The 13453-nt window shown below is 44.2% G+C and overlaps 2 protein-coding genes and 2 long non-coding RNA genes across 4 annotated transcripts in view; 3 read left to right on the top strand and 1 right to left on the bottom strand.

The window, feature by feature from the left end:
• Positions 1–9107, top strand: part of LOC140730266 (uncharacterized) — a 28432-nt gene extending 19325 nt beyond the window's left edge. Inside the window, exon 2 of the long non-coding RNA XR_012099550.1 lies at positions 8788–9107. This is a non-coding gene — a long non-coding RNA (uncharacterized lncRNA). The remainder of the gene's footprint in view (positions 1–8787) is intronic.
• Positions 1–13453, bottom strand: part of LOC140730267 (uncharacterized) — a 69847-nt gene that overhangs the window by 14546 nt on the left and 41848 nt on the right. The window lies entirely within an intron of this gene.
• LOC140730262 (histone H2B 1/2-like) lies at positions 9303–10162 on the top strand. The gene has a single exon (XM_073050448.1). It carries the CDS (start codon positions 9567–9569, stop codon positions 9939–9941), a length of 375 nt encoding a protein of 124 aa, XP_072906549.1. The 5' UTR covers positions 9303–9566; the 3' UTR covers positions 9942–10162.
• On the top strand, positions 10932–11465 carry LOC140729970 (histone H2AX-like). Its single transcript, XM_073050146.1, has one exon. It carries the CDS (start codon positions 10963–10965, stop codon positions 11341–11343), a length of 381 nt encoding a protein of 126 aa, XP_072906247.1. The 5' UTR covers positions 10932–10962; the 3' UTR covers positions 11344–11465.

Raw genomic sequence — 13453 nt, 5'->3', positions numbered from 1 at the left:
TAGTTCCAGTCTACCTAACCTTAGGGTAAATGCAAGTGTAATGGCCTGGTGAAGATTTTATGGCTATGCTGTAGGTGTTTCATTTTAGCAGTCTGTTCTGCTTTCAGCCTCTTTGGGTTTGAGCTAAGATAAGTGGCCCTGTTGTTCAAGTTTGGAATGTCAGCCAATCAGGACAGTGCAATTGGGAAAAGGTTCTACTAGAGAACGCTGGGCGGAGAGATTTTTGTGACGGATACTGGTTTGGGTTGAAGTCTTTTTCAGCGGGAGATGGAGAGTGAAGAAGCCCAAGAGAACCGCCACAGGATTTGATCCGGTGGGAATGCATGATCCGATGGAGTCCAAGAGGGGGATTTCTACTGGGGATCAGTGAATATGAGCTGGTGCCATGAGTAGATCGGACACAACAGCTTTTGGAAAATTTGAGCTCCAACTGTGCACATTTGATTATTTAATTATGATGGGCCCTTTTGTTTTTTCCTTTCTTTAATAACTGTTTGGGTGTTAACATTTATAAATATACCTTCTTTATAATTGTATGCAGTCTGTTATTTCTTGTCAATGGGCAATTGCTTTGGGGCAGTAAGTTACACAGTATTCACACAAATTGGGGTTCAGGTGGGTGAGACATCACAACCTCATGGGTTTGGCAGAACCCAAGTCATATCGACCCTAGATATACAGAGTCTGAGAATGGTGACTTTCTCACCATTGAGTCCGGTGGCTGTTAACGAGGGGCTAACAAGCTGCTTCTCTAGAGATGCCCAGTAAAGAGGGGTTTCACAAGAAGGCTTTTTCCATTATCTATAATTTTGTTTACAGTAAGACCAAAGAGCTGATTGAGGACTTCAGGAAGGGTAAGACGAGGGATCAGAAGTGGAGAGAGCGAACAATTTCAAATTCCTGGGTGTCGCGATCTCTAAGGATCTAACCTGGTCCCAACATATCGATGCAGCTATGTAGAAGGCAAAACAGCAGCTATATTTCTTCAGGAGTTTGAGGGGATTTGATTTGTCACTTAACATACTTGAAAACTTCTACAGATATACTGTGGAGAGCATTGTGACAGGCAGCACCACTGTCTGGTATGGGGGAATGGGGCTACTGCACAGGACCTAAATAATAACATTGAAACTAATGCATTATGGTCAGTAGATGCACAGTGTTTCCCTACATAACCATTTGTGATCTGCCCTGTCTTACTCCCTAATAGGAGACCTAGTCACAGTCCCTCTAGTTGGAACCTTATTGATTAAGGAATCTTCTCTCAACACATTTGACAAGCTGTATGCCACCCAGCCCTTTTACAGTATGGGAGTCCTAAACAATATTTGGAAAGTTAAAATCACCTACTATCATAAGCTTATGCTTGTTGCAAGTCTGTGATTCATCTACAAACTTACTGCTGTAAATCTTGGGTGGTCTATAATATAATCCCATTTAGGTGGTCATACTGTTCTTATTCCTCAGTTCCACCCATAAAGCTTCACTAGACAAGCTCTCCAGTCTGTCCTGACTGAGCACTGCCGTGACATTTTCCCTGATTAGTAGTGCCAACTGTCCACCTTTAATCCCTCCCACTCTATCACATTTAAAACAAAGGAACTCTGGAACTATGAGCTGCCAATCCTACCCCCTGCAACCAAATCTCACTAATGCCTACAATGTCATAATTTCACGTGCTGATCCATGCCCTAAGCTCATCTACAGTACTCCTTGCATTGAAGTATCCAGAACTCACCATGCTCAACCTTGTGATTCTTGACTTTGTATGTAGGTAATGCTGTGCACTTTTAGTGGTTGAGTTGTAATATTTTTCTGATCATCTATAATACAAGGGTGCATTATGAATCATCTCAACTGGCACATTATGAGTTGGGGAAAATTGACAAAAATATAACAACATCAAATTAAGTTACAATAAACTTCATAACTTCTAGTAGTTGTTGACTTGCTTGAAGTCTTCTGGCTGGTTAGTGATTTGCTGACTGTAGCTCAGCAGTGTAGGCAATGTGATGGAGGTTACTAACACATTAACCATAGAGCTAATCATTTTCATTGAGTACCACTTCAGCTCGCGTGCAGTGGCTGGCATATATCCACTTACATTTACCTTCTACTTTCACTGTTGAGTTGGGAACACTTGATAAGGACCTTCCCATTGAGCTCCCAGTGGTTCCTTAATCACAACCCACTCACCAGGAATCAGGGTGTGTTCTACTGTTGGATTACTCCAAGTGACAGAAACCTGTTGAGAAGCAGTCTAGACAGCTGGGGTTAATTTCACACAATAGTTAACCACACTGTCTGTCATAATGTGTCTATCAGCCTTTCTGAGATCAAGAGCTCCCAGCAGTGACATAGGATGTCCTGTTTCCACCTCAAACGGGTAAGTTTAGTTTTCTTGTTTGGGGTTGCTCTGTTGCTACACAAGACCAGGGTAGGCCATGGTAAGCCTTCCTCGTGATATTTAGTCAGTATTTGTTTTTTCTAATTCCATTCATTGTTCAACTTTTCCTGAAGATGTGGACAATGAAAAATCCATCATCAGTTCACATAATTCCTGACAAACACTTCCATTGAAATGTGTTCCTTGGTCAGAGCCAATGAGCCAATGTGAAATGGCAATCCACATTTACTAGGAATATAGTCCTTGATCAGAGTTTTTGCTATGTGTGTGGCAGTGGCCTTCCTTGCTGGAATAGCTTCCATCCATCTTAAAAACTTGTCCACTATTACCAGTATGTCTGAGTATCCCTGACACGTTGGTAAAGAAAGGTAATCCACTATTAAGTGTAAAAATAGATCAGGTGGGGCAGGAGAAAATTGTGGTAAAATTTCTGCTGCTCCAGGATTCTTTTTCTGGCAATATCATGCATCTTTCAAACATTTGTTAAGCTTGTGTCCCGAACTTTGGATTGCACCATCACTGGGAGAATCCGTTACTCATCTTTTCCACTCCAATGTGTTCTAGTGAGTGTACCTGTTGTGCCCTTCTCAGTAGATTGTCACCTTGTCGTGGTAGAGAAGCTTGTGTGGTCCTGAGATCCCGAGAGTGATGCCGTCTGGTACTATGCTCCTGGTAGGGTCACCCATGGCGGTAAGGTCGAGGGTGAGGTCCCTGACAAAGAACAATCCAACCAAGACCTCAATGGTGGAACAGGTGGATGAAGTTACTTCTAACTCAACGGCTGTGAAGGTGGATGAAGGCTGCAACAAATCCGTCAGCTCCAATCATCGTGGTTTCCATGCCATTGGAATCATTTGGTTTATTTGTGAAGTATTGTGTGCTTCTTGGAGTGCAACATCAAGTTCACGTTAAACAAATACACGCACAGGCGTCTTCGCTCTGTGGAAATGGAATGAAGACCATCATCCTCGACCTTGAAGGATAGCCATGACTTCTTGTGCCAAATAAGGAAACAATGTAGTTGGAGCTGCTTGTCTATAACTAATGCCATTTCTCCATGTTCTATCACTGTTTAACCTCTCACAATTCTCCACCTAGAACCACTTTTCTTGGTTAGAGCAATGAGCTTGCATCGCTCGATTATCTTCAATGCTCATCTATGATAGAGAGTCCAACTTTGTTTCCATAATTCCATTTGTAGGGTTCATTGTATATCTTCTCAGTACTTCCTCCAATTATTTGACCTTTTTAACTTCTTTTACTTTGTCTTATGCTGCCTTTTTCTCAATTTCATCCACAAATGTATTTCCACGTCTTTCCATTCTAGTAATTTTGGAGGGGCTTTTACATTTTAATACAGCAACTTCTGATGGCAGTTGTATGACATCCACAAGTCTTGTACTAGTTGGCCATTCTTGATTGGGATCCTACAGTCATAAGAAATCCCCTTTGTCTCTACAAGTTTCCAAAATCACAAAATCATACTGAATATCAGTGTGAATATTAGCTGATATTCCTTTTGCCAACTTACAGGCTTCAATCAGAGCTTTTAGTTCTGTCTGTTGCACAGGAGCCATGCTTCCTGATGATGCCTGCACTTTAGTTCCAGAAACAACCATTTCACTTCCTCTCTCAGTCATCCAGGAGCCATCAGTGTACTGAATCAGATCTTTGACAAAATATTAACCAACAGGACACTGTCAGTCTCCAAGTTCTTGAATGAAAACTGCCCTCATGTGTTTCTTGTTAACATACAGGATGAATTGTCTACATATATCAGAGATTCTTAATGCAGGTGCAGTGCACAACATCACCTTTAAAGTTTGATATGCTTTGAGATTTTCTTCTTTGACAGTCACAGGGTCATCTGAAAGCTTACTGTCTTTCAGCAGATTGTTGAGCAATAGTTGGATGGATCTGCCACTGCTTGTCAATGCATTAACCATGGTTTCCTTCCACTAGTTCTCTTCCATCACCACTCTTACCCTGTTGGTGGAACTGGTCCTTACTCTCAATAATTTTTCCATTGGCTCCTCCCACTTTCTTCAAACAAAAGCTGCAGCCATGGCCACTCGCATGGGCCCCCGCTATGCCTGCTTTTTTGTCGGCTATGTGGAGCAGTCTATGTTCCAAGCCTACACTGGTATCATTCACCAGCTTTTCCTACGCTACATCGACAACTGCATTGGTGCTGCTTCCTGCACCTGTGCCAAGTTCATTGACTTCATCAACTGTGCCTCCAACTTCTACCCTGCCCTCAAATTTACCTGGTCTATTTCAGACACCTTCCTTCCCTTTCTCGATCTCTTGTATCTATCTCTGGACTTAGTTTATCTACTGACATCTTTTATAAACCCACCAATTCTCACAGCTACGTGGACTTGTAGGAGGAAAACCTTATATTACGTCTAGGTAGCCTCCAACCTGAAGGCACGAACATCCCTCCCCTTCACCATTCCCCATTCCCATATCTCTTTACATGTCAATCACTTCCCTCTGCTGCTCCTTCCCCCTTTTCTTTCATGACCTGTTCTCAATCATATTCCCCCTTCTCCAGCCCTTTATCTCTTTCACCAATCGACTTCCCAATTCTTTACTTCACCCATCCCCCTCTCCCGGTTTCTTCTTCCCCTCCTCCCACCTCCTTACTCTTCTTTCCAGTCCCGATAAAGGGTCTCCGCCTGAAACGTCGACTATGTACTCTTTTTCATAGGTGCAGCCTGGCCTGCTGGGTTTCTCCAACTCTTTGTGTGTATTATCTGTAGGGCATCTGCAGATTTTCTGTTCTTTGTTTAAAAATGTTTTCATCTTCAGTCCCGCGTGTCTTTGCTCCCTTGGTGTTTACCTGGAGCAAGCTGTGACATTGCCGTCAATAATTATTTCATTACAACCATGCTGACTTGAGTCGCTTGGGGCCGCTGTAAAGTCCATGGCATGTCCTTTCTGTACGTCCTTGGAGGTCAGATGGTGTCGCTGTGTTGAGAGGCTCTCTGACGTAATTCTCCGAAGTATGGATGATGGCGCTGTATTGAGAGACTGTTTGTTGGAGGCTGTAATTTCTCAGATTTCGGAAGGTGTCACTGTATTTGGTAGATTTTTCAACGTAGGTTGTAATTCTTTGGAATTTGGATAGTGTCGCTGTTTCCAGAAATCCAGAAGAAGTTACCCAGGGCACAGCACAGGCGTCTCTAGAGTCACCAGTGTCACAGGCTGGACCGCCCACTTGAAATCACGGTTGCAGTTTTCGGTTTTGTGTTAGTCTGCTTCTGAGCTCTGGATGATGCACTCGGTTGAATTAATGCGTTGTTCTTTCGCTCATTTCAGTTAATGCTCTTTAGACTTTTTTTCTGCCTCTATCATTGTGATTTTGTAGTTAATCCCAAGTTTTGCGTTCCTTTTGATTAGTTAACTCTTTCGATCCCTCACACTCATCTCTAAATCAGTAGCAGGCATTTACACAATATCATCTAGGAGACATGTTTCAGTAGATTCAACATTGATGTTCCTCTCTCGTTAACTTTATCAATCTGGAATGTTTTATATGATAGGCATTCAGTTATCTGCGTGTAATTGGAGATTCTGTAGTTGGTTTCACGACTTTGGCCATTGTTTTTGATTCGATTTTAATTGTTAGATTTTATTAGACTGCAATCTCGAAATAACCCGAATTTATTCTTTTCCCCTTGCTCTGCTGCAAGCTTGCACACGTTTAAATTTTCTCATGCACTCTACTGGCTCCCACGAAATTATTATCTTTTTATCCGTGCTTGTACGAGTTTAATTTTTGAGGCTCTACCGGCTTCCATATTTAATTGGCACTCGACCGATTTGTACGTGGCTCTACCAGTTTATGTTTCTTTTTTTACAGATCTCTTTTCAAAATGGCAAGTTAGCTCCTTACTCCTAACTCCCAGCTGATGATGTAGAAGCCAGAACTAGTTTTCTGTCTGACCAATTGGAACATAAAATAAAATTCTTACCCCTTTTGATTAGGCGCTGAAAATTACACTTTGTGCGATTCTTCCAAGTTTTAAATCTTCATGATCATGCTCACCAACGACGCCATTCTTTGCATTCTGATCTGCTCTGTCCCACTTTCACATCCTAGATGCCCCTCTCCTTCTCTCTTCCCATTCTCACTGCACTCCAGAGACTCAGTCTGATTCTCCTATCGCAGCACCAGCCCCTTTTCTGAGCCGATCACACAGATTACTACCTTTCTGTCCACTCTCTGTCCTAACACAGGGTTCTAACATTGACTGTCCCTCTTCCTCCACAGATGCCGCTGGCATCACCAAGTCCCTCTGTTGGGGACACAAGATGTGGATGCTGGAAAATTCTTCGGGATAGGATATTTGAGCATTTGAAACCCATGGCCTAATTAAGGAGAACCAGCATGGCTTTGTATGGGGAAGGTCATGTAGAACCAAGTTGAGTCCTGACGAAGGGTCTCAGCCCGAAACGTCGACTGTACTTCTTCCTATGGATGCTGCCTGGCCTGCTGCATTCCACCAGCATTTTGTATGTGTTGCTTGAATTTCCAGCATCTGCAGATTTCCTCGTCTTTGCGGTTTTAGTACCAAGTTGATGGAGTTTTTTGACAAGGTGATAAAAGAGATTGATGAAGGTAGAGCAGTGAATGTTGTCTACATGGATTTTAGTAAGGTGTTTGACAAGTCCCTTCATGGGAGGCTAGTCCAGAAGATCAAGATGCATGGGGTTTGTACCAAATTGGCTGTTTGGATTCAGAACTGGCTTGCGCATAGAAGATAGAGGGTAGTGATCGAAGGGACTTAATCAAACTGGCGATCCGTAAGAGTGGCCTTCCGCAGGGCTTTCTGTGCTGGGACCTCTGATGTTTGTAATGCACATAAATGATTTGGATGAAAAAGTAGATGTGTGGGTTGGTAAGTTTGTGGATGATACCAAGCTTGGTGGAGTTGTGGATAGTGTAGAAGACTGGCAAAGTATGCATCGTGACATGGATCAGTTACAGATATGGGCAGAGAAATGGCGGGTGGAGTTTTATGCTGATAAATGTGAAGTGTTTCATCTTGATAGGCCAAATGCAAGGAGTCAGTACACTGTTCAGGCTCAGTGTTGCCGAGCAGAGAGTACTTGGGCTCCAAGTTCATAGCTCATTGAAAGTGGCGACACAGATCAATAGGGTGGCTAAGGAGGCTTATAGATGCTTGCTTTTATTAGTGGACACATTGATTTCAGAAGTCAAGAGGTTATATTGCAACTTTATGGAACTCTGGTTAGGCCACATCTGCAGTATTGCGTACAGTTCTGGTGGCTCCTCTATAAGAAGAATGTTGAAGCTTTGACAAAGATACAGAAGAGATTTACCAGGATTCTGTCTGGTTTAGAGGCCTATCATGAGGGGCTGGACAAACTTGGGTTGTTTTTATTTGGAGTGGCGTATGCTGAGGGGAGATCTGATAGAGGTTAATAATATTATGAGAGGCTCAGATAGAGTGGACAGGGCCATTATTTTTCCCAGGGCAGAATGTTTAATACAAGAGGGCATGCATTGAAGGTGAGAGGAGGTAAGGTCAAAGGAATGTGAGGGGTAAGCTTTTTACTCAGAGAATAGTGGATGCCTGGAATGCGCTGTCTGGCATGATGGTAGAAGCAAATACATTAGAGCTTTTTAAGAGACATTTGGATAGGCACATGGATACAATAGGTGCAGGAGGCCATTCGGCCCTTCGAGCCAGCACCGCCATTCAACGTGATCACGGCTGATCATCTACAGTCAGTACCCTGCTCCTGCCTTCTCCCCATATTCCTTGACTCCGCTATCTTTAAGAGCTCTATCTAACTCTTTCTTGAAAGCATCCAGAGAATTGGCCTCCATTGCCTTCTGAGGTAGAGCATTCCATAGATCCACAACCCTCTGGGTGAAAAAGTTTTTCCTGAACTCCGTTCTAAATGGCCTACCCCTTATTCTTAAACTGTGGCCTCTGGTTCTGGACTCCCCCAACATCGGGAACATGTTTCCTGCCTCCAGCGTGTCCAATCCTTTAATAATCTTATATGTTTCAATCAGATCCCCTCTCATCCTTCTAAATTCCAGATGTAAGGAAGATGGAGAGATATGACATTGTGTAGGTAGGAGGGATTAGTGTTTGTGATTTGCTTTTTAGCTGCTTGTTTTTAGGGCCTGTTTCTGTGCTGTACAGTTCTGTGTTCTATGTAACTCTGCATCATTTCTCCTTGTTACTCCCAGAATAAATCCAATCATTACGTGATCCTAACTCATCCCTGTCTTTATAAATGGAGTCAAAACGTCCGTTTGAACGGATTTCCCTATCTTCACCACCACCTTATTTACCTGTGATAACTGTGTTTCCTTTCCTCACATTTCAATGAAGAACCAGCAGCTGACGCTGAGCAGGAGGTCCAGAAGCCTGATGCCCCACGCCATGAGATCAAGAATAGCTACGTACTTCCCTTCACCCACTCAGTTCTGAAAGTAACCTCATCACTACCAACACCATAACTACTTTATACTGCAGTGACTTTTGTTTTAATTCTGTTCAGATTGTCGTCTTCCTTGCATAATTAATGTTTAATTTCCCCGTTTCTTGTGAATGTTGTGTTCTGATGCGATGTGCCTGTGATGCTGTACGTTTTTCATTTCAAATGTGCAGACTGCTTGTACCCATGAAAATAAACTCGGCTTTGAACTATACATCGAAATGGCTAACTCTCTGATTCGGTCTCTTGCTGCCCTGGGTTGTAAAATAAACGACTTAAGAGTATAACTTTACATTTCACCTGATTGTCTGCTTTTAAAAAAATACATCTTTCTTATTTTACGCTTTCTTATTTTAGTTTCAGCTCCAAACCTCTCTCTGGCGCATTAAATGTCACCGACAACTGAACTGATCGACACGGTTCCCATTCTGCATTGTTACTCCGACGGGCACTGGGTAGTGGGTGCGGTTTCTGATTGGTACAGCAAACAATTGCGTTACGTTTCTCTCTGATAGTCAATCAAGCATACGTCGGAATAAATCTGATGGGCGAATTGTTTCTCCAAAGCACACCGGTTTCCCGCCCTTTATTAGCATACCGCTGTGAGTGCTGTCTATTTCATCCGCATCCCAACCGGGGTTGCTCATTTTAGCTTTGGAAACCGTCTGAAGAAATGCCTGAGGCACAGAAATCCGCTCCCAAGAAGGGCGCCAAGAAAGCTTTGCCCAAACCATCGGGCAAGTCCGGCAAGAAACGCAGGAGGGTGAGGAAGGAGAGTTACTCCATCTACATCTACAAAGTGATGAAGCAGGTTCACCCCGACACCGGCATCTCCTCCAAGGCCATGAGCATCATGAACTCGTTCGTCAGCGATATCTTCGAGCGCATCGCGGGCGAGGCTTCCCGGCTGGCTCATTATAACAAGCGATCGACCATCAGCTCCCGGGAGATCCAGACTGCCGTGCGCCTGCTGCTCCCCGGGGAGCTGGCCAAGCACGCCGTGTCGGAAGGGACAAAGGCGGTGACCAAGTACACCAGCTCCAAGTGAAGAGTGCTGACAGAACAAACCGGAAACCCAACGGCTCTTTTAAGAGCCACTCACAGATTCACTGAAAGAGTTAATATGTAATATTTAGCATTAACCAGTGTCCCAAAGCCATTGAATTGAAGTAAATCTGGAAATTCGTTTCCTTTTTGTACGAGCTAATTCAGATTCTATCTATGTTAATCAATCGACTGTTCGATATAATCCCGAGGTCTTTGTTACATTCTTTCTACTGCACACACGGAAACATCTCTGTGTCTCTCCCGGTTATTAAAATCGTATTTTTGAAGCGGATAATCACTGTTTCTGATTTAATGGCGGTGGGGAATGTGGTTTATTAATTTCTGGCCCATTTTGGCAATTTAATTGAATCCCATTTTAGTGCCTGACATGACCTGGTTCGCGGTTATTTCACAGATATACAAGATATTTTGCTGATGCAGAACAACACAATGCTGGAGGAATTCAGCGGGTCAGGCAGCATCTATGGAATTGAATAATTTAATTGAATCATGTAATTACTACAGGCTAAACTCCAGGCTCAACTGAGTAGAGCGATCTGTTCATATCCTGATCAGGTTCACACAATGACCGACCGCAGCAGAAGATGAGAAATTATTTTTTTTGTTCAGAGCGTTTATGAATAGAAAGATTTCGGCAAATTAAATCCTTAGACACGGTTTCAATATCAACTACACATATGTTAAATGTAAAGTACCGGACTTCAGTAATGGGGTGAATAATGGGACAAACAGATCTGGAATAATTCGAATTTAGATTAGGTTTGAACGAAGGATTTTGGCGGGCTTTTTCAAATTTCATTGTTGTTAGGAAATGAGTGGTTAGTTTCCGCGCTTCTGCTGTTGCTGTCTCCTGAGTGGTGAATGAGGCTGCTCCTTGATTGGATTATTTACTCTCTCCACCAATCATAAACATTTCACTGCATTCCCCCAAAAGCTACAAGAAGGGCGAGGGCTGGCCTATTTCATCATTCTCTGTGAAGTAATTGCTGAGATTGTGAAAAATGACTGGACGAGGAAAAACCGGTGGCAAAGCTCGGTCCAAGGCCAAATCTCGCTCGTCCCGGGCCGGACTGCAGTTCCCGGTGGGCCGTGTTCACAGGCTCCTGAGAAAGGGCAACTATGCTGAGCGTGTGGGTGCCGGAGCCCCGGTCTATCTGGCTGCCGTGCTCGAGTATCTGACAGCTGAAATCCTCGAGTTGGCTGGTAACGCAGCCCGGGACAACAAGAAGACCCGCATCATCCCCAGACACCTTCAGCTGGCCGTCCGCAACGACGAGGAGCTCAACAAGCTGCTGGGAGGGGTGACCATCGCTCAGGGCGGGGTGCTGCCCAATATCCAGGCCGTGCTGTTGCCCAAGAAAACCGGCGGTGCCAGCAAGTGAAGCGACAGATTCTGACCAAGTGACCCAAAGGCTCTTTTAAGAGCCACTCACAGTGTCTGTGAAAGGGCTGTTCTGCGGTTACCGTGAGCGCGGGGGGAAAGAGCTCGAGTTCAGATTATTGCAGGGGGCATTGGCACTTATGTCGGGTTTGAAGCTCACAGCGTGAGCAGTCTGAAATGAGGCAGCTGTGTCCGTTAGTGACTGTTGGCGTGCATTCGGCTTCTCCGTCATCTATTTCATATATCAGCCGGGAATTGGGGGAGGGGTGAAGCATAATCTGTTTAGATGCCAGTGTGTGTGACTGGCTGCCCGGAGAGAGGGTGTCAATTTTAATTTTACTACTCTACATTGAACGACAGTTTAGTATCACAGCCGACACTTGGCACACGTTATCTGCGCCGTTCAAGATGCCGACTTAGATTACAGGAGTCACCCACTGTAATTATAGACAGGCAGGTTTTCTGTAGATTCGAGGAAATCTTGTGCTATGAGTCCGGAGTGAACCGAGCTGTCAGTGTTTCGATGAGCACATTAAGCAGCTTTTATTTCTGCTCCGGTTCACTGCTTCCTTTTGCGAGTGCGTGAGTGGCTCTTAGGAGAGCCTTTGTTTTGTGCTCGGGAGAAGGTGTGTGTCTGCCAAAGCCATAGAGAAATTTCAGAGTATATGTCACATGCATTGCCGTAACCGTCTTATTCCAGACTTGCACCGTGGAGGTGACCGCATTCCAGAGTGGCGGGGTAGGGAGTTAAGTCAGAATGACCGACATAGCAGACAGCGGCCTCACATTTTTCAGCGGTTTAGCCACGACAGAACAGAAACACAGTGTTCCTGATAAACCTAGAGATGCACCGGTCCTATATTGTACCACCTAACACCCTGGATTTTAGATTTCTGCTCAATTCGACGAAAATTAAACAACAATAATCTGGAGAAAGAACAAATACGAAGGACGGAATCCAGAAATTCAGGTAAAACACAGGTCAGGCAACAAGCGACATATGTGACAACAAGGTTTCGATCCCAGATGAGCCTAATGCTCACTTTGACCCTCAAAACATGGAGCCACCTTAACCAACTCCTACAGCTCCCGATGAGAGTGCATCCTCCAGGAGGGTGAACCCACGGAAACCATCTGGCCCAGACAGGGTATCTGCTGAGTTCTGAAGGTCTGTGCTAATCAACTGGCTGGGGTGTTCACTGATACCTTTAACCTCTCCCTTCGCAGTCCGAGGTACCCACCTGCTTTAAACAGGCTTCAATTCAAAAAAAAAACTTTGTAACTTCCCTTAATGACTATTATCCAGTAGCACTTATATCCACTGTGATGAACAACTTTGGGAGGCTGGTGATGAAGCCTATCAACTCCTGGCTGAAAAGCGACTTGGATCCACTCCAATTTGCCTACTGTCAAAACAGGCCAACAGCAGATGCCACTTCTTTGGCTCTTCACTCAGTCCTGGAACATCTGGACAGTGAAGTTGCTTACATTGCCCTCCCCACTTGCAGAGCCGAGTCAGTTTTGGATTGACACCTCCACAATCTCAATCAACACCGGTGCACCACGAGGCTGTGTGCTCAGCCCCCTGCTCTACCAAATTTATACGTCACTGGAACATAGAACAGTACAGCACAGGAACAGGCCCTTCAGCCCACAATGTTGTGCCAACCCAGTTAAAAAGTAAATCAAAACCCCCAAAAGCTAATCCCTCCTACCTACATCCATCTTCATCACATTCATGTTCCTATCTAAACACCTCTTAAAGGCCTCTGATGTGTTTGACTCTATCACCATACCAGGCAGTGCATTTTGGGCATCTACCACTGAGTAAAAAAGCTTAGCCCTCACATCCCCTTTGAACCTACCCCTTCTCACCTTCAATGCATGAAGACCAAGTATAGCCCCAATGACATATGTAAGTTGACCAAATCAATGGTGGCGATGGATAAGCATACAGGAGGGAGATTGAAAATCTGGCTGAGTGGTACCATAACAACAATCTCTCATTCAATGTCAGCAAGACCAAGGAGCTTCAGGAGGAAGAAACCAGAGGTCCATAAACCAGTCCTCATTGGCGGATCAAAGGTGGAGAGGGTCAGCGACTTTAAATT

The sequence above is a fragment of the Hemitrygon akajei genome, chromosome 7 (assembly GCF_048418815.1).
Source record: "Hemitrygon akajei chromosome 7, sHemAka1.3, whole genome shotgun sequence".
Lineage (NCBI taxonomy): Eukaryota > Metazoa > Chordata > Chondrichthyes > Myliobatiformes > Dasyatidae > Hemitrygon > Hemitrygon akajei.
The sequence above is the reverse complement of the archived record's forward strand: the minus strand, read 5'-3'. Positions and strand labels throughout refer to the sequence as shown.

Coding starts and splice junctions, on each gene's coding strand:
- LOC140730262 (XM_073050448.1), top strand. CDS start 9,567: ATGCCTGAGGCACAGAAATCCGCTCCCAAGAAGGGCGCCAAGAAAGCT.
- LOC140729970 (XM_073050146.1), top strand. CDS start 10,963: ATGACTGGACGAGGAAAAACCGGTGGCAAAGCTCGGTCCAAGGCCAAA.